This window comes from Pinus tabuliformis, chromosome J (assembly GCF_031772625.1).
Source record: "Pinus tabuliformis cultivar Carrire ecotype Pingquan chromosome J, CPIR1, whole genome shotgun sequence".
Lineage (NCBI taxonomy): Eukaryota > Viridiplantae > Streptophyta > Pinopsida > Pinales > Pinaceae > Pinus > Pinus tabuliformis.
In genome coordinates this window covers 57657565-57679775 of record NC_142295.1, presented here as the reverse complement: position 1 = coordinate 57679775, position 22211 = coordinate 57657565, and the positions used below count along the sequence as shown (strand labels likewise).

The 22211-nt window shown below is 37.0% G+C and overlaps 1 protein-coding gene across 1 annotated transcript in view; it reads left to right on the top strand.

Moving 5' to 3' along the window:
- LOC149225486 (Tetratricopeptide repeat (TPR)-like superfamily protein) overlaps positions 1-13525 on the top strand; it is a 129938-nt gene extending 116413 nt beyond the window's left edge. Inside the window, exons 2-5 of the mRNA XM_089377100.1 lie at positions 11286-11337; positions 11581-11873; positions 12477-12623; positions 12920-13525. Of these exons, the coding sequence (XP_089233226.1) occupies positions 11286-11337; positions 11581-11873; positions 12477-12623; positions 12920-13210 (783 nt within the window). The 3' untranslated portion in view covers positions 13211-13525. The remainder of the gene's footprint in view (positions 1-11285; positions 11338-11580; positions 11874-12476; positions 12624-12919) is intronic.
- Positions 13526-22211: the final 8686 nt, after the last annotated feature.

Sequence of the window (22211 nt, the reverse complement as noted above, 5' to 3'; positions counted from 1 at the left end):
CTGGGTGCCAAAACTGGCCTACCCAACAGAGAATTTCCTTGGCAGTGATACCTCTCAGCGTCTGACGAATCTCCTGGCTGAAACCCCGGATAATCCCTCTGGCAGCTACTCAGCACAAATCTGCCCCAGAAACCCTAGTGTCAGCCTCTCTTTCGAATGCGTCAGCCCCTCTTTGTCCCACGCGGGCCCCGCGTCACCCTGGATGGGTCTGCGTCAATCCAGGGATGCCCTACGTTAGTGCTCTGGCACTCCGCGTCAGCAGCGCTAGCCTCTCTGAGGCTCTGTGCAACTCTTGGCTGCCTCTGCGTGAGCCCTGGCTGGCTCTGCGTCACTCTCCTTGGCTACTGTGCTGCTCTCCTGACACTATCTCTGCCTCTTTGTCTCTCTGACTCAAATGCCCATCAGTTGCATCTCCCGGTCATTAATTCTCTCTCTCTTAGCAAACCCCACTTTAGAGAATAGAATGACTGATCACTCTGGTGTACTCTCTTTGGTGTACTCTCCAAGTGACCCTCAAGCCTCCTCTTATATTTTTCCTGTTGACATATCAACAGTCGAGATTAAGTCCCTAATCGAGGCTAAGATTAGATCTGGCTTGATCCATGTCTTTTGGACCATTCTAACATAGTTTCATATTAATCCACATTAATATTTTATTTTCCCTAAGTTTAGACTTAGGGACTCCATTAAAAATATGAATTGTATTTAATATCTCTTGAACTGTTTAGAATCTACCCAAACCCTTTCTGGGTATTGGAGATCTCATGTGTCCTAACCTCTCCACCAAATTTCATGGCTAGAGCACATCCGATGCTACCGCAAATCAACACATTGTTCCATGAATGAGCAAATTGCAAGCATCTTCACCAGAGCACTTGGAAGAGAAAAATTGGAAAAGTTCAAAACGATGCTTGGGCTCACAAACACCCCTTCAAATTAAGGGGGGAATGTTAGACACCTTAATACCCTAGGATTATGGTAAATAGTAATTAGGTGCAAATATGTAATGGATAGTTCGTAGGGCAAACTAACAACCCACGTAGTTGGACAACCGTTTCTTCTTGTAATAAATATGTTTCACTCATTTATGAATAAACATTGGAGCTTTTTGCACGATCCTCAGTTTGACATTTCCATACACAATTTTGGCACGCTTCCTAACATGGTGGTGTAAGGAGAGAATAGTAGATAGATTCAGTACTTTATTTGCCATAGATGATAGATGAGTGTTTTGAATTTGGACTTTTTAGTCTTCCTACTTAAGTGTGTAGATGGTCTATTTTGTAAACATTACCATTTGGTCGTGTTGACAATTGCTAGATAAGCTATTTCAATGATCTAATGGTATACTTTCTATTATATGTTTAAAAATTTGATGTTTGTTTGTACTTACTAGAATCTAGATGGTTGATGCTCGAATAATTAATCATTAATGTACTATCGATGCTATTTCTAGCTTGATTTATGTATAAATATGCATGTTTTCATATATTCCGCAACTAATTTTGCATTTGGGATGTTTATTTTATATATATATATATATATATATATATATATATATAAAGACACTTCGAGGACATTTTGATTCCGAAGATTTTTGGAATATGATGCTCTTGATGCTTTGCTTCTCAAAAACACTCCCGCTTCGTGCAATCTTGTAACAACCGCCATAAGATCTTCAAGGATCCCTTTATATATGCTTGAGAGCTAAACCCCAATATTTGAGGAAAACTTAGATCAAACTTGCAAGAGAAGTTATCTTGTAAGGAGATAAAGGCATTTTATCTTTAGGGTTTGTAAAGATAAAGGCATTTTATATTTTCTTAGGGGTTTTGTTAGGAAAATACTATTATTTTAATGACAAGGGTGCTAGATCTCTCATATGAAGCACTTCTCATTTGGATTCATTGTTACAACTCGTGGAGAACAACTACTTGTCTACTTTTATTTATTTTCTTTTGTATTTGCTATGTTTAGATAGCTAGAGAGATTTCTTGAGGAGATATTCTGTGGATGGCTTTACAACTTTATGGATTCTCATGTCTAGGGTTTATGGATGAAAATGATTTCTTGAGTAAGTGGACTCACTTAATCTTGTTGGATTTTGTTTGTAGATGATTTTAAGTGTAATTTCACTTCTCTAGTAATGGTGATGCATACTTTTCATATTGTTCTTGGGCAAATCTCTTCTTTAAACCCTTGGAATATTACTAGTGGAGTATCTTAGGTATTAGGTAGATCTTCTAGGGTTTGTTGTGGACAACCCTATATATCATCCTAGATCTATCTATATTCTCTCAACAGAGTCCTTAGTTGACCCCATATGTCCAAAAAAAGTATTAGGCGCGAGTCTTCTCCCATCTAATCAAATCTAAAACTCAAAGTTATATCTTTTCTTTGCTATTTTAAGTAAATCTTGCATTTTACAACAGCCATAGAAAACCCCAGGTGTCTTGGTAATTGTGCATGTATTTAAACAAAAAATCATCTTATTGTCGTAATTTATTTTGCTGATTTTTATTACAGACTAATTAAGGCTGGATGTTTGCCAGTTATATGCTCTTTCATTCTCAGAATGCAATAGTCAAACACTAGTTTTATCTATTGTTTTAACCCTAATTTCTAATTGTTTACAACTTGTTTCAAGGGCTAAATTTATTGCTGTTGTGACTTGTATTTCTACTGTAATTAAATATTTTTTATTCTAGTTTTGTAACAGCCTTGTGTATTGTTTTAGATTTTTAGTGTTTGAGGATTTTTTTTGTTGTTGGTATTGGTAATAATTTGATTAGCTCCCTAAATTAGCCTTACAGTATAGAAAACCCAATCTGGATTTACTTTGAGCAATCATCTTATCCTTGATTGATACATTTCTTTGGTGGTGAATTGAATACATACTTAGGAGGCCTTAAATTTGATTGTGTCTTGCCTTAGGAGTCCCAAGTCCTATTAGGGAAGCCTCCCTAGTGTTGGACTTGCCCATCACTAGAACGAGGGAAATTGTTGTTTAGATGACAGTGGCAACACTTTTAACGTTCCACTAGTTTTAGCACTTTGTGAAGGCTTTGCACTAAGGTGCTAGATTTTGTTATAACAATGTGTGCGATGAAATATGCCCATGTAAGCTGCTCTGAAACTGCTATGAGACCATGGGATCATGCTGCATAGACCACCATGCGATGTATGTGGTAACAAATGCCAAATTGAATTTCAGTTCATGATACAAAGATATCCACTCTCTGTGAACATAAACCAGAAGAAAGGTGATTAAACACCACTGAAAACAGCAAAATGTTCAAAACCAGAATTCCAGACTGTATGCTTCACAAGCTAAGTCACAGGACACGTCCTCCAAGGTCCCATGTCCCGTATTTAACGTGCAGGACACGAAAACGGCCCTAAAACGCGTCAAAAACGTTTTTCATCGTGTCCTGTAAAACGTAAAACATATTCTGGCTTTTTCGTAATGTCCTTCATTTGGAAAACGAGTATTCGGTTGATCGAAAACGTTGCCCTAACATTTTTCCTCCGGTTGAATACGTACCCCACGAAATGTGTATTTTAAACTACGTTACCGGATCCGGCAGCTGAGGGTCCGAGATCTCCGTATCCGCGGATCTGATACGGATCCGGATCCGGATACGGAAAAATACTTGGGAAAAACGGCACGTGGCGAATATCAGTTTTTGGAAACGGCTCGTCTTTCCTGGAAACGTATGGTTAGTCGAATGCCGGAACCTGCATACCTTAAAACCGAAAAAGCGAAAAAGTAAAAGCGTTGTATGCGTGGGAGTTTAGTTTAGGGTTTTTGCTTTGATGTTTGCGTTAAAGTGAGGTGGTCCCCCATTGGTCGGCAGTCAGGCGGAACAGAAAAAAACAGTGGAACAGAAGCGTTTGGCGTTTACCTCTGAGTTTCTTGGCGTTTAGCTTCAAGGGGCCCAGCGTTCCAGTTGTGTCGGCTGGACCAGAAACCGGGCAAGGTATTTTATCATCGCCATTGGAATGTGCCGCATTGTTTTTAAATTTTATATGATTACAGCCGCATTGTTTTATATTATAACCATTATATATTATAATTTATAACCATTGTTACAACTTACGGGTCCACCGTCCACGGTTCTGGGTTTATCAGCGTTCAGTCGATATTCATATATATTATAACCTTTATATATTATAAGTTTATAACCATTATTACGGGTCCACGGTTCTGGGTTTACCACAGCCGTCAGCGTTTACAAATTAGAAATACGAGCTCTAGAATCAAGCCACGGGAGCGTTTATAACTTTATTGGTTCGGACATTTAATAGCTGCGGCGCTGCCCTTCCATCAGATTAGCGTAGAGACCATCGGATTAGCGTAGAGACTATAGTCTATAGGGGTGTGATAAAATCATAAATCATAACTGTAAAAATTTAAAATTATCAGCGTTTATAATTGTAAAAATTATCAGCGTTTATAACTGTAACAGTGAAAATTATCAGCGTTTATAACTGTAAAAATTATTAATTTATTACTATCAGACTTCAGTATGATATCAATCATAAATTATCAGGGTTTATAAATATTAAATTATTAATTTAGTAAAAATTATCAGCGTTTATAAATATAGTAGCATTGTTTTCTGGCATCTGATACCTGTTAAATTATCAGAGTTTATAAATATAAATTATCAGCGTTTATAAAACAATGCTACTATAATTATATATATAATATATGTAGCTTTCAATTTTTCAAATGAATATTTAATTTTTTAAAATCTCATATATATTTTAGTTTTTGTCTATATATAAATATATTAGTTATTTAATTCAAATTGTGTATGGATAATTAATATTATTAAATTTTAATACATTATATTTTGAATTTTATATGCAGTTGTGAGTATCAGTAACGTAATTTATATATCATTATGGAGCCATCACAGCCCGCGCAGAGTGAAAGAGAAATCATCAAGACAGACCCAAAATCTCCTCTATGGCAGTATGTGGAGATTATTGGAAAAAATCCCGGAGGTGGTTCATTTAAATGGAAGTGCAATGAATGCCAAGATATAAAAAATGGCTCATATACTAGAGTGAAGGCCCATCTCACTGGTCAAACTAACACAGGGGTGCAAGTATGCACCGGACCAAAAGATGCAAATGGCAAACTTGGCAAAGGTTTGAGTCCTGGAAAAATGCAATTCTATGCATCTTTGCAAGACGTTGCTGATAGGAAGCATGCTAAGGGAAAGTACCCTGTGCAAAGCTCTACAACTAGGCCTCCATTGCCATCTAGGCCTATTGCCACAACTAATAAAAGGCCCACTCTAGGTCCTCTTGAAGCATCATTCAATAATCAAGGTAGAGAGATAGCTGATGAACATGTAGCTCGTTGCATCTATGCAAATGGGCTAGCATTCAATTTGGTGCGTTCCCCTTATTGGCAACAAATGATTAAAGCAGTGAATGAAGCGCCGAAAGGGTACAAAAGCCCTGGATATGAAAAGGTCCGCACTACTTTGTTGGCATCAGAAAGACAATCTGTGGATAGACAACTACAGGCAATCCGGGATACATGGGCAGAAACAGGGGTGTCCATCATTTCTGATGGATGGAGAGATCAAAGAAACCGTCCATTAATTAACGTTGTTGCAGTATGCCCCCAAGGGGCAATGTTTTTGAAGGCTATTGATTGCAGTGGAATAGAGAAAGATGCATCTTTCATATCCACAATTCTTATTGAGGCAATAGAAAGTGTGGGGCCACATAATGTTGTCCAAGTCATTACGGACAATGCACAAGTTTGTAAAGCTGCAGGTTTGATTGTGGAGAGTCAATATGATCACATCTTTTGGACTCCATGTGCAGTACATTCACTGAACCTTATGCTTGCCAAGATTGGTGAGATTGAATGGATTAATGAAATATATGTAGCAGCAAAGGAAATCCAAATGTTCATAACCAATCATTCAATGTCCCAAGCCATTTATAGAGGTTTTGCAAAGTTGGAGCTACTAAAGGTATTCTCTTTTAATCAATATTATTTGTATTGGAAATTCTTTTAATTGCAAATTTATATATGATTTCTCATTTCAATTTGAGATTTGACTTTTGTACTTTTTGAAACTTGTAGGTTGCTGAAACTCGTTTTGCCTCCCACACTCTTGTCATAAAGAGGCTTGTGGAGGTGAGACAAGCATTACAAGCAATGGTCATTGACCCTCTTTGGGAATCATGGAGGACTTCCACTTCTGATAGAGGGCAAAATATCAAGTCCATCATTCTTGATGATGCATGGTGGGACAAGGTCCAATATCTTCTACGGTTCACTGAACCAATCTTGACCTTGATCAGGGCATTTGATACAGATACACCTTGCTTGGGGGAAGTTTATGAAAACATTGATAGTATGTTAGAGAGGATAAGGGAAATTATCAGGGCAAGTGAAAATGACCTTGATGAAACATTCTATTATTTAGTGAAAGACATAGTTACAGAAAGGTGGAACAAAATGACCACACCATTACACCTTCTGGCATATGCATTGCACCCTAAATACTATCATTCCAAAGTTTTGTCTTTACCAGGTAGAACAGCACCAAACAAGGATTCTGAAGTGGTACAAGGATACAAAATAGCTTTGAGGAAAATTTATAGAGATATGGGAGTTGCAATAGAAGTCCGCCAAGAATTTGGAGGGTTTGTACAGTCTACAGGTAGCTTTTCAGATCCAGTAGCTATGGACGATCGAGGACATCTTGATCCTATTACTTGGTGGGGCTTCCATGGTGGGGATAGCATTCATCTCTCTACTTTAGCCACCAAGTTATTATCACAGGTTGCTAGTTCCTCATCAGCTGAGAGGAATTGGAGTACATATGGCTTCATCCATTCAGTGAAGCGAAACAGGCTGGGAGCGGCAAAGGCTGAGGATCTTGTTTATGTTCATTCCAACCTCCGTCTTCTATCACATGTTGAACCAGAGTATAAAAAAGGTCCGAATAGGATGTGGGATGTGGAGCCTAAGATCTCTGACTTGAACCTGACACTAAATGCCATGACTCACCTCAACCCACTTGAGGACATTGTTCCACCACCAGTCCAACCTACTGATGCAACTTCCTACATTCCAGGACCCCCATCATCTATTCATGATGTAGAGTTGCAATATGCAGAAGATAGAGATCCATTTGAAGATATGTAAATGTATTTACTGTTAACATTTATGATATTATGATCTTTTTTGTTACTTTGTATGACGGATGATGCATCATTTCAGTGTTTCAGTCTTCCTATTCATAATATATCTAATGGTTTCGGTTCTAAAAGTGTTTGATGGTTCAATGGAGTAATTGATTTTTGAACTCTAAAGTGTTTTTTAAAATTTTAAAAATATTATTATATTTTATTTTTTTGTACGTGACGTATCCTTGCCGTATCCGGATCTTGCATTTTCAAAAAACTAGCGGATCCGGATCCGGATCCGTATCCGTATCCGTATCCGAATCCTGGTAACATAGATTTTAAAGCCCATCTGGAACAACTTCCTCGAGTATAAGCCCAACATCATCTGGAACAACTTCCTCGAGTATAAGCCCAACATCTGAATTAGCTGCTACGCCTTCAGTTTCTGTTCAATTACCGGCTGCAACATCTTCAGTTTCTGTTCAACCACAGGCTGAAACGCCTTTAGTCTCTGTTCAACAAATGCCTGCAATATCTGAATCAGCAACTACGCAATCAGTTTCTGTTCAACAACCGGCACCAATGCAATCAGTTTCTGTCCGCAATCAGTTTCTGTCCAATCACTGGATGCAACGCATTCAGTTTCTGTCCACCCACCTGCTGCAAATGTGATACCCTCCTCGGACCAAACAGGTAGACATTTCTCTTTTATTTATTATACAGGTAGAAGGTTAATAATTGATAAGCATAATATAGTCGACAGTGAATTTCATCCATATCGTGATATACTTGTGTGAATACCATAGTTTATTTGAATTTGGTAGCCTCTAGGGCTATATTCTAGAAATTGAGCGTGGAGAGAGGATCATAGTTTGCATATGGCATAGAATGATCCATGAAAGTCAAGAAAAAGTTTTGATATATAGCTAGGTCAATCACTATTATATTTATAAACAAGTGCATGGAGCCATTAATATGACTATTGATCTTTAATTCTTTCTTATATTTGTGATTTATTTTAATTTTACATTTGGCATAGGTATTTCTATAACCAACCAACTAGTATTTATGTGAATGCATGTGATCATATTTCTTACTCTCTCAAACTATTGTTCTCATCACTAATTAGACACTACATTTAATTTGCCACATCACTCTTGCATTTCTTTGATCCTTTACACAGTTCCTCCACATCACAAAGTGTAATAATATGGAAATATGTTGTGGTTGTGCCCTCTTTCAAACTGAAATTCCATGATACTATTAAATGTCATGCTAGTTAAACTCCAAATCCCTTCCTATACTAGTATTAATTCATTGACTAACCAATCCATTTAACTTGCAAGAGGAATCATTTCCAATGTATAATTATTTACTACCCCAAAGTGTGAGAGATACTTAGGATTTAAGGCAGATTTATACCAATTTCTTATCATTATTCTCCACATACTCATGCAAAGACACTTCTAAAAAGAGGATAGCTCTTGTATAAGCCCAACATCATCTGGAACAACTTCCTCGACTTAAGCCCACGAAATGTGAACTTTGAAGTAATTATATTTTAATTTGATTAGATAAGCTGCAGCCTGCAATTTAATATGGATAAAAAACTATATTTCGGTGTGTATATATAAATATAAAACGTGTCCCTCGTGTCCTGTTTCCAGGTCGCTGCGTTTCGTATTGAATACTCGTATTTACGTGTCCTCCGTGTCTCGTGTCCTCGTGTCATGTGACTTAGTTCACAAGTGTAGATACTGCATAATAATTTAAGAAAAGAAATCAGAACAGCCACCTGTATTAACTTTTAATCTACATATAAAACATGTAAGGAAATTACTGGATTGTAAGCAGGTTTCATACTCAAATACGTAACACATCTATATTACTCACAACAGAGGTATTAGAAAACACTGCAAAACTCAACTTGCTCAAAACTGAAATCATTAGCTCAAAAATGGATTAAATCACTCACCCACTCTACCTTCTTTAATAGATGCAGATGAAGGCTGTGGATACAATGTATCTGGACTGTCCCAGTGACGTGTCCAGCATGAAAAACCTAACCCTAATTCTATTCTCCTAGAACAGTATGCCCACTCCTGCATGGCAATACTCTTCCTAGGATTGACTGCCCAGTTAGAAGAAAACAAGCATACATGCATGCATTCTCCTATGAATCAGCATCCAACTTATTCCCGGAACCTTCTCATGCACAGCACTCTAAAACTAGAACATATCACTTCCTACATATAATAATGTTATGAAAATTACTGAATTGTAAGCAAATTTCATACTAAACAGTGTCATCACTCAACAAATCCATATTACTCAGATCAGAGGTATTAGAAAACAATTACTGGGTTGTAAGTACATTTCTTACTCAAACAGTCAGCAAATCTATATTACTGAGAACAGAGGCATTAGAAAACACTGCAACACTCGCTTAAAACTGAAATCACTGGCTCAAAACTGGAATAAATAACTCACCCACACTGCCTTCTTTTATAGATGAAGGTTGTGGCTACAATGTATCTGGATAGTCCCGGTGATGTTCCCAGCATGAAAAACCTAACCCTGAGTCTATTCTCCTAGTGCAGTGTGCCCATTTGTGCATGACAATACTCTTCCTAAGACGGAGTACCCAGTTAGGAGAAAACAAGCATGCATGCATGTTTTTTCCTTGGAATCAGCACCAAACTTATTCTAGGAAACATTCTCGTACACAGTGCTTTAAAACTAGAACAGAAGATCACTTGCTAAAACATGAAAAGGCATATGCCTTATTGCAAACTGGAACATTACTTCTAAACATAATAGAGCTTAGTCTAAATGTGAGAAAAGCAATCTCATCTAAATATGAAAGAGCGATTCTAAATCTCATGGGAAACTGGAATTCTAAATTTGGAACTGAAAGTCTAATCATAGCACATGCATGCTTACTGCATGCATGTGCCATACACTCATACTGAATGATTATTACTACTGCACCTTCTTAGAGGTCTGATGCTGCTGCAATCCCCAAACACAAAACTCCATGCTGCAAGAAGTTGGAGCTATATGAATCTGCTGAGTGTGCCAGTCTGCTGAAGTGCACCATGCTCCGAATTACCTTTGGAGCAACCAGGTAATGCTAACTTGCCTAGCTGGTGGGAAAGGCCAAACTATGGACACAGTTGTAATTGCAAGCAAGGACCATGAAATCTAAAGCATGCGAAGTAAAATGACAGTAAAGGCATTTTTTTTAAATGTCATGAAACAAATGCTTAAGAGGTGCCAATTTTGAGAGGGATTCGATAGATGTTCTTGGTATGGTTGAGGGATATCTGGATTTGCAGGTGGATGTCCCCAGAATGTTTCGGGAAACATTCTGGTGATGTGGGGTATGCCCCTATGTCCCATGGGACATCTCCTGCTGTCCTTTGTCCCTTGGAGGTGGGAAAAATGCTGGGGACTTCTCTTTAGTGCCTGTGCAACATAAGTTGAAACCCTCAATTCAGTTGGCTAGTGAATTTTGCTAAATGCTCAGCACATTTTCCTTTTGCTATGCTTTGTTAGAATCAAGAATAACACAACTGTCAGTAATTTCTGTATCAAGAAAACACGTCTCTTTTATGATTAAATAATAATAACTAGCTGTCAAGATTCAGATTATATCATTATATCTATCATAACATACTTTATTGCCGATTTGTTACTAAGTTATGTTATATGTCAACTATGTTTCAATAAAAGAGGGTTAATCTAGTTATTACTTTTCACTGGACTTTCCTTAAAATCTGTAGGCTTTGACACCTTAAACAGATTGAATTGATAATGGATGATCTCTCTCTGTTGGTCTTCAAACACAACCTACCATGCTTTAATTGGAAACCTTTTTCATATCTTACATGGCAAATTTCAATCAGAGGAGCATTCCTGATTAGGAATGAATAATATAGGAATGCTCTATGATTTTTATAATATTAGTTTTTGCATCATTTAACTTCCAATGATGTGTTGAATCAGTTTATTTGAATTATCTTTCAATGATGATGACGATACATGTACATTTTGGGTGATGCAAAAGACTGATATTGATGAATCTTGTGTTCTTCTCCTGCTTTGGAAGAAAACAGTTATTTGGAGGGAACAGGGAGCTACGTATAGTGGCAGCAATTGATCCGGAAGGTACATATTACTATCATACCTTCATCCCTTGGATTTATCAGTCATTCTACTGTACCCGTATCTTTTGAGTATAATTTCTCTCAACATATTTAGCTGTCCTATTCTTTTGCATGTTTGCTGGGCCGGGGCTTGTCTTCATACCTTTCCATTAATGCAATTTATTTTTTCTCTATTTTCATGTGGTTACATTTAATATCAGTGTGGGCACTTGTTTTAACATTCTTTGATAATTTGGGTCTCAAGTTTCCAGAAGGAGTTTACATCCGGGCAAGGACAAGCAGCACAGTTTGGATTCTCATTTTTGGACTTGGATGTTTCTGTCTGGATTTTCTTCCTCCTCCAGCTTTGCAGAAGTTGCATTTGCTAGTGAAGCTGTGACACCAAATGCAGTTTATGAAGTTGGTGAATTATTTGAATTTGGAATACAGTTAATTTACCTTGGAGCATTAATTAGCTTGCTTGGGGTTGGGAGCTTTTTTGTTGTTCGCCAAGTCGTTATTCGCCGAGAGCTTGAAAATGCTGCCAAAGAATTGCAGGTGAATGCATTCTTGATGTCTTCTCTTATGTGCAAGTTTTTGTATTTTCTGATTTAAGGAATATTTGATGAAAAATCTGCAATGCTTGAGAGTAGGGATACTTTGTAGATGAAACTTCAGATAACCATGATGTAGCTGTGGTGAGATTGAATCTTATACTTTCATGCATATATATTCATATTGAGAAGTTCTAGACTACAGACTGAAAGGCATTCTTTTACACAAAGTAGGTTGAGTCAATCATCTACTATATTCCATCAGCGACACTAGAACTCTAAAGACAATGTTAAAAGTATTGCTCAAAGTGTATTATGGATGCCACATGAATGAGCATCTTTATACCGTACATACTAAATTCTCTAGAGTTACTGAGCAGAAGATATTCGTGGTTGCTTAACCAAAATTTGTCTTCTTGGAATGCTAATGAAGATCAATCAACCGAATTGCATGGGACCAATGACAATACCTGCAGTGAGGGTTGCTTATTAAATGAGTGGAGAACCTGTCATGGACTGCATTTATGTGGAAATATCTAGCAAACTTATTGACATTATTTCTCTATTATTGTGTCTAAAATTAGAAAAAAAATGCACAAATGTACAGGAGCGAGTTCGTAGTGGTGAAGCCAATGCAGTGGAATACTTTGAATTGGGTGCAGTGATGCTGAGGAAAAAGTTTTACCCTCTTGCTGCTAAATACCTTGAACAGGCTATCGAGAAATGGGAGGGTGATGTTCAAGATCTGGCACAGGTGGAATTTCTTTTTAAAAATTATCTTTTACATATGCACATTGTTTTGAAGGAAACAAGCAAATAAGAGTTGTTTCCTCTAGTCCTTCATCCCTAGTGTATTGTTTAATGTAATTTTTTGTGCGTGAAATTTAATATATGGAATATTAGGCCGTTTATCTCTTTTATGCTACTAGTGTCATTTTATCATACTTGTTTGGGATCTTCTATTGACAGTTCTGTCTGTAATCCACTTTCTGCCCATGCTTTCGCAAGTGATTCATAGTGTTGTTCTAATGTTCTCTCTACACTATTCAGGTTCATAATGCACTTGGCTTCAGTTATGCAAGTGATGGAAAATTAGATAAGGGTATCATACACTATGAGAAGGCTGTGGAACTTCAGCCGGGATATGTAACAGCTTGGAATAATATGGGTGATGCCTTTGAGAAGAAGAAGGATCTGAAAGCTGCACTCAAAGCATATAATCAAGCACTTATTTTTGACCCAAATGATAAAGTTGCAAGAACTTGTCGAGATTTCATAAAAGAGCGCGTGGACCTTTTTGAGGGTGTTCCTTCTAAACCAAAAGGCTATAAAAAAATGTAAGCACTTTAAATTGGTTGATCTGTCTCCATTTTGTTGGAGTGGCATAAAATTTTCCTGAAGTCGGTAGTCTTTTATTCCCAGAGTATGTAATTCCATGTTAAGGGACATTACAGCTTTCCCTTCGACTATATGATGTTTTGTTTGATGAGCAGATGATACATCAATAGTCTCGCTCATTGTAATTAGACGCTTAGCTACTCCAATGATGTTACTTCTGTTCTAAGACATGCATACCTCGATTAAGGTATCTAGTCACTTGTTTTTGCTTACACAAGTTGCAAGTCAGATTTCTATTGCAGCATATTTGCTTTTAAATTTTTTGTTATACAGAAGCTTGATTGTAAAGGGTAACCTAGCAAGGTTATTTCAGAGGCAGTATAACAATGGCTTTTTCCCAACCCTATCAATTTGTAAAAATAATTGTGAGATTTATATTAGCAAATTCTATGCAGATGCACAGCAATATCAGCATTTTCTAAAGCATATTTAAAAATCACCGATCTCTCACGGATCTCCTGTGATCAAGATCAGTTACATACATTCATAAGAACTGAAAAATATAGAGTTTGTAGAAGATGCCTGAAACCTTATAACATTTGGCTGGCATTTGCAAAAATTGAGAGAAGAGGAACTAAACTAGTCATCTAAGATTATTATATTCTCTAAAGGATCTACCGGGTTCAGGTCTGATATTCCAGCTGAGGCAACGTGCACTGAGTTTGCAGTAGATGCCACTGCCTTAGAAGTTCCAGTTCCTCCCTATTGCAGCACCTGCATTTCCTTCAATTTGCTTTAATCCTCTTATTTCCAGTTCTAATTCATAGTTCATAGATTTTGTTCCTCTGAGTCATTAGAATGCCCATGAGGGTGTCCCATTAAGTTGAGAGGCTGTCAAGTCCCCTGGTCAGAGGAGCAATTTTCATTTGGGCTGGAGCTTCCATTCTGTCGGGTTTTGCACCTGAGTCCCATCCTTTGTATTGCCTTCCCACTATTGGAGTAAGATTAATAGTTTATTAGGTGAATTTTGAGGTGTAAAATGGCGTTGGAAGGAAAATAATAAAATAAGAGTGGCTGTCAAGTCCCCTGGTCAGAAGAGCAATTTTCATTTGACCTGGAGCTTCCATTCTGTCGGGTTCTGTCGGGTTTTGCACCTGAGTCCCATCCTTTGTATTGCCTTCCCACTATTGGAGTAAGATTAATAGTTTATTAGGTGAATTTTGAGGTGTAAAATGGGTGTTGGAAGGAGAATAATAAAATAAGAGTTACAAATTTTTAAATGAAAGTGAAAAAAAAATATAGTTTATTAGGTGAATTTTGAGGTGTAAAATGGCATTGGAAGGAAAATAATAAAATAAGAGTTACAAATTTTTAAATGAAAGTTAAGAAAAAAAAATCTTACTCTAGAAAGAAAGAAATTCGAAATTTGAAAATTAATTCGAAATTTTGAAAATGTTTGTGCAAAGTGAGCACATGGAATTTAATATAAATTCCACATCGGGGTGTCTACACTTGACATTTTTGTAAACTCTTAATATATTTCAGTAAAAAGTTAAAAAATACGATTAAAAAAGTAGTTTTCTTCTTTTCCCTTAAAAAAAGTATTCACCCTTGGAATAACATCATCATCTCAAATCTAATATCTAATTTCAAATCTCTTGGAATAACATCATCATCTCAAATCTAATATCTAATGGTTCTTTTAATGATAATTTCAAATCTAAAGGTTCTTTTAATGTTAATTACATTTGTTGTTTGAGACTCAAAATTCCCCTTATGGCTGCCATTGGTTTCCCCGAATGGATAGAGGCAAAATCTTTCTTGCGCTTAATTTGTGCAACTCGGGAGAAACATAGCATTCCAATTTTACGCCGTCATGCCAGGGGAGCCCATTTAATGGGCCTTTTAATTTTCTGCAGGATGGGCATATGATTTTCCCCTGCAACGCCACCTTTGAAACCTGTGACAATAGAGAAGATTCTCGATTGATGACCTGGAATTTATCGCACCAGCAATCCCACTTAGATCCTCCATTATCCCATGCCCTGCTGATTCTCTATCCATTGTCGTTTTACATAGGGGACTGCTGACCTGAAGCTATCATGATTGCATCCCTTCGACTAAGCACAATTTCCACTCATTCAGCCTTCAAAACCCCCCTCAGCATTATGCAGGTTTCGTACTTCAGCCTGAATGAATGATTGTTCGTAGATGGGTTGTCTCTATTCCTTGTTAACTATGTGGCCTTTGATCCCCTCCTTGAATCATGTTTCCTTTCATGCACTATTAATCATGAAGCTGCCTCCTTTTCCCTTGCTCATTATTTTAAGATTGAAGGAACTAGAGCCTTCTTCAATGTTCCATTTAGTCTCATTGTGCCAGGAGTTAGGTTGATCCCTTGGTTGGCGTGGGGATTTTCCAAGATGTTGAGATCTCTTAGCACATGCTTGGTTTGTTGGTGAAAAGAAAGTTTGCTTAGAATTCTTTTATACAAGGAGTTTAGTTTAAGATCCACTAGAGTAGTACCAAGATTAAAGTGCTTGATCGTGTTGTTAGAGTCACTCCACTGAGGGAATGGATAGATAGTTATTTTGTCAAGTTGATTCCAAGTATTTCCACTGAGGGAATGGATAGATAGTTAGTTTGTCAAGTTGATTCCAAGTATTTCTATTCATCCACCATGGCAATAGGGTACTCCATACTTGCCACCCCTCCAAACCTATCAATTTTAATGACCGAGGACTTTCAAATGATTTTTGTCCCATCAATCATCACGAAAAGGCATTCATTTGGTCCTAGATTTCTAATTATGGTGATGGATGCTAGTGTGATTCTTAAGCAATAAGTCTAAATGACTTTATTTGCATGGATATTAAGCAATGAGTTTCGTATTTCTGTTTGTCCACCGGGGTGATAGAGTACCTCCAATCTTGCCACCCCTCCAACCCTCTCAATTTTAATGGTCAAAGAATTTCAAATGATTTTTGTCCTATCAATCATCACAAAAAGACATTTATTTGGTGATGGGGTTCTAATTTTCGTAATGGATGCCAACGTAGTGATTCTTAAGCAATAAGTCTAAAAACTCTTATTTGCATGGATATTAAAACTTTGAAAAATAAATTTAGAGTACAAAAGCTTACCAAATATGGGAGTCAGTTATGATTATCCCTATTATTAAAACATGCTAGATTATATTCTTTGCTTTGATAAACGAAAACTTAAATTTATGTAAAACATCTTATTTTTAAGAATTACAAGGAGATACTAATGTTTTTCAACGCCCTTTTACAAGGAAAATGTATTATTGGCACAATAGATCCAAAAAACATTATCCATACTTAACAATTAAACAAACGAAAATGGGCTTATCCATCTGGCCCATATCACCATAAATATAAAATATAGCAAATTTTTTCATTTTCAAATTTATCCTTACCACTAAACTTGATAGAACCATACATTTGAATTGACCCAATATTATAAACATACAATCTTACAAAATATTAAACAAAACATAAGAGAATCTTTAAGCATTAGAATAGTTCTTGTTTGAACTTGGTGGGTCATGGTTCTCTTCGATATACATAGGAGGTTTGTATTTCACAAGCATCTTTTGTTATCCATTGCAAAGTTTTTTCAATCTACACTCTTCAATGCTTACTCTCCTTGCTTCTTCTTCTATGAAGTTTGTTACAATATGAACCATTTCTCCATGAGAGAAAATGATTCCTCTTTTGTCTATTGGAATTGTTCTTTGTATCTTTCCCTAAGAAATGTTGATGGTTGTAGCTGCAATACGTACTTATGTGCAAGCTTATGTGTCTAGGCATCCAAAAGTTGCCCATAGTCTCCTTAGGTACTTTCTCTAGTGTGAGCAAGTTGCTAAGGTAACAACCTAAGTCTAACTTGGGAAAAATCACATATTTTTATGTTGGCTCATTGAGTTATAGTAAACTTCGGAAGAGTAACGTAAATTACTTTAATGAATATGCTTTAATATCAATTGTTAATCTCAGGTGAGGCAATATCTAATATTGGTTGTCAATCACTTTGGAGATTAGGGTTAGAGATTTTGCTCAATGTAAAGTTATAAAAGCAAGGTTAGGGAGATGGGAAAGACACACTACAACAACACAAGATTGAGGAAGACATCTGAGTGAGCAGTGTGCTAGGTTTGAGGGAGTGCATCAAAATCTGACCCTGATAGGCTGCTGATCAAGTAGACTCTGAGTAACTCTTTCAAACCAATCTTTTGGTTGAGGCTTAGCCTCCTCAACCTGAGAGGGCTCTCTCAATAGGTTTAGGATTTTTAATTAATGATTAGATGGCTAACTCTAGGAACAGAAATGGACAAATGTATAACTGGTTGAATCAAAGATTAGCAAACATCTATTGGGCTATGGAGTCAAGATAGTCTTCAACAAAACAACATGATCAACAAAACATGGAAGTCAAGGCACTTAGAGTTTAGGTTTATAAATAAAACAGTATCACAGTGAATCAACAAAGTCTACAAGCATGTGAAGGGAGTTAGAGCATTTCCAATGAATTCTAAGTATAAAAACCTCATACTACTACAAATAAATAATTGTAAAAAGCCATAAGAACATCAAACACATAACCTCCTTGTGAATCTTGAGTAGTCAAACTGATCTCTGTATTAAGTTTGAAAAACCACAGTTTCTTACAGTAACACAACTTTCTTTTGCTAATGAAATTCCCAACCCCGAGGAATTCGATTCTCAAGCTTTATATAGAGTTTTACAACCTTGGATACTATGATCCATCTTTGGACCTATCTATTCATAAAACAAACTACTTAACTACAACTTGACAGCTTGCTGTCTTTAAGAGTCCTAATACAAATAGGAGTGAAACTCCTAAAACATGCTTTTAACAACCTTATCTATGACTTCAATACATTCTTTAATCAGCTGCCAACCCATGTCTTCGAGGTTGATGATGTCCACAGTGTTGTTACAAAACCAGCTGAATCATGACCTAACTGTCCTGAAAACTAGGAGACACAGTTCCTCCTTTTAAGGCCCTTAATCTTTTATGCTTATCTTCGAGCAGTTTTGCTGGTGTACATGTGGCATGCATTAATAATCCATTAAAACATCATTTTCCACCTGTGCAAAAAGGAAACTCGAATATATGGAGGAAAGGATGAAACATTACTGTGCTACGAAAATACTCTGTTTTCGTAGCACAACCTTTACATCACTTATGAAATAATTCTCGGAAGTTTGCTTTCTACACCACTGCCATCTGAAACTTCATATATGATCCCATGTCTACCAACAACTTCAAAATTTGGAACTAATCAGACCTTACCTCCGGAAAACATCCATAAGTGCTAAATGATCATCTTCAGTAGTTTCGTAGCGCGCTACGAAACTGTTGTGTATGCTCTTTTTCAACACGACCTTCAAAAATCTGTAGTTTGGAAGTTTTTCAAAATTCCATGAAGACTGATATGATTAACCAAAAATCAAAACCACTTACGCTTATAGGATGTTCTTCTTCACAGCTGTCCTTCCTTTTATATGCCCAAAACTCTTTTTATGTGCCAAAACTGTTTTAAGATATATCCTTCACTGCCCTTTTTCATCACCTTGTTTCATTATTGCTGTAGACCCTTTTCCAGATTTGGTTAATTGTATTTCTAGGTCTTCAATTTGTCTCTTCAATCTCCTGTTTGTAGCTCTCAGCTGAGCATTAATCCTCCTTACAAATCTGGCTTCTTTGATTGCAGGAACAATCCAGGTGTAGTACTGAGTTTCACTGTTTACTATTTCTGGTTTGGAAACCTTTTCAGCTTCCCAGAGAGCCTTCATCCTTTTGAAATCTGTCCTTTCAATAGCATGCCCTCTTGCTCTCACTCTTAGTCTAGCAATTTCATTGTTAGCAGCTTTTAACCTTTCTTCCATAACCTCATAACTGACCTTTTCTGTTTGAGTGGCAGGAATTGTGTTTTTGTCACCTTCAAGTCTTGGAGACGGAAAGTCTATCAACGCTTCTTGAACAACAGAGGCTTCTTCTGTTCTCTCCAGCTCAATATTGGACTCTTGCATCTTCTTGGATTGCCTGGTTAAGGGTTTTCTGGGTTTGAAAACAAATGTTGTAACATCATCCTCAAATTCCAATTTCTTGGAGGGTTTCATTTTCTTCGACTTTCCTTGATCAAATTTTATCACATCTGCTTGTATCAAAGGGGATTCTGCAATATGAATGGCTTTTAAAATATCATTTAAATCACCCTTCAAGCTTGAACCTTGTCCCAAGATCACTCTTTTACCTTTCTCCTTTGCAATTTGACTTCTAGTCAATCTCCTTTGAACTGGTTTGTTGGTTGACTATTCTTGTGTCATTCCTTTAACCTCAAATATCTTTTCCTTTGTAGATTTAGGAGTTTCAAGAATGACTATTGGTGTTTTTCTTACTTGCTCTTTCACCTGCTTCCTAGGTTTCAACTTAACATACCTTTCTGCCCTGGACATTACAGACTTGCTGGTTTTTGCTGATGGAGTTCTTTTAACCCTAGGGCTAATGTCTACACCTTGTTTTTCTGCCCCAAATAAACATAAAAACAAAAACGAAGACCAATCTTTGTTGATTTTTTTGAGTTCATGTAGAACTATCAGTTTAATTAGACCATGATGAAACATGGAAGTTTCACATCCTTGAGATTTCAACTGTACTTTATCTGCCATCTTAGCTACACTTCGAAATAAGAAGTAAGGCAAATCTAAAGAAATCATACCAGTAAAATGTAACAGGAGTTTAAAATGATATGAATAAACCTTTTGATATCTGCCTTCACAGGTAAAATAACGTTGAATATTGAAGAGCAAATTGGCATAGTTGTCCTTGATGTAGTCTCTGGGAACTGCCTTGGTTAAGTCGGTTTCTACAAACTTTGGCTTTAGAAACACCTTACATGGTTCCATGTCGAATCTGAAGTTTTTGAACCATGTATCTTGCCCCCTAGGGATCTCTGTCACCAAAGCTATGACCTCTGGAGAAATTTGCAAGCTCAGGATTCTGACATTTGTGCTTGAGCCAATGAAATGTAGTGCAAACTCCTTTGTCACCTGAGTATGTCCTCCTTGCAATTTCTTACAAAACTTCTAGCATCCTGCTTTCTTGAAGGCTTCTACAACTGATTTGTCTCTGACTAAGACCTCGGTGCTTTCAAGTTCTGTTCTTAAACAATGACCAGACCTGTGACGTTTCTTCTCCTCTGTCATCTTTCCTTCTGAATTCTTGTAACAAAACCGGCCTCGCTTGAAATTATGTTGATCAGCCTCGCTTGCCAATGGCGGTCAGCCTCGCCTGAATTATGGATGAGGAAAACCTTGGTGAAAAATTACCAAAGCTTACTATTCGAAAATAATTCTGTTTGAGGGTTTGCATGCAAACTAAAATGATGAGACTAGCGAACCCTTTCAAATTTGAAATTATCTTTCATAATGAACCCTAAATTCGAAATAATGAGTTTGGATGGCAGCATGCTTAAGGACTGACACCTAATAATGAAAATTTTAACAGAATATTAACGGATTGATGTTTGACAAGATTGTTCTACAAATCCACGCTTTCATCGCGCACAGGGAAAAGCGCTACGAAAAGAGCAACGTTTTTGTGGCGCAAAACAGAGATTTTACACTGTTTGCGCTACGAAAACGTGATTTCGGGGCTAATTCCAAAAATTTTCAAAATGGCTTAAGCTATGAGTTTCTAAAAAGAATGTAAGACTCATGAAACATGGAAAAAGGATGTTAGACTTTATTTGGATATGAAAAATGAAACCTTTGAGACTCCTAACCTATCACATACCCATTAAAACATATGGTGACTTGACACTTATCTAAGAACATGACTAGGAACAATGTAAACCCCTATTTGGTGATAACAAAAGGTACGAGATCTAAATCTATAAAGAAGGTCGAGTATTGGTCTTGGGAAAATTTGTTAGATCATATCCAAGTTTATTTTGTATTTTGTATTTTATTAGTTCGGTCATGCCCTAGTAAGTTTGGACTATTAATGAAAATTGTGATTGGGCAAAATTTGTGTCATTTTTATGAGATTGATTATTTTATTTTTGCTTTTGCTAAGTGAGGTAAAAACCTAACTGTGTAAATTATTGAGTATATTTTTCTTCTACTAGGTTAATAATTTATTGGTGTTAGTTTTAACAAAATTAACATTGTCTCAGAGCCTGATCTTTGAAAAATGATCTCAAAATTACAGGAAGCTAGGTTTGTACATGATCACTGAATTAGATTTGTCTGCAATTATATAATGGCAAGATTTTTTAAAGGGGTTGGGATTGCAAACCATACATTCTATGACATGGTTGGTTGAGAGAAAAAAAGAAGGGGCCAAAAAGGTTGGTGGGGGGGGGGATTGGGTGGTTGAAAAGTTCGATGGCCCATCCAATAACATATCTTGCTTCCACACTAATTGTTGAAATAACTCGGGGGTGGCAGATATATGAGAAACCCCTGTCAGTGGGCCACAATAAAACAAATTGGGATACCAAGGCACAAAGGCACAAAATAGAGTCGAGGCCGCAGGTGTAGGGCCATTTTTTTCAAGGCACGATCTTTTAAAGGCAATTGGGGAGTTGAGAGACGACATGTGAGGTAGACGACAGTGGCTTGGGGGGGGGGACACAGTTAGGTAGAGTAGCTGATAGTGTCATGAGATAACGGCGTAAGGGGTCAGTAGGGTGATGTCAAGGTGTGCTATAGGTGACAACCATTGAGAGTTTGGAAAAAAAAGGGTAAACTAGTCAACAACTGCTAGATCGAGTGAGACTGTACTTAGCGTATGAATCCTTACGAATGACAATGCTCCAAAAGTAAAATCAACAATTAAATATCTGCATACTAGTTAGATCGAGAGGGATGTATAATTCAACAAAACATTCTAGAGAAACACATATAGGTCAGAAACAACAAGGTTCAGTCGGTCGAGCTGTGAGTAGATA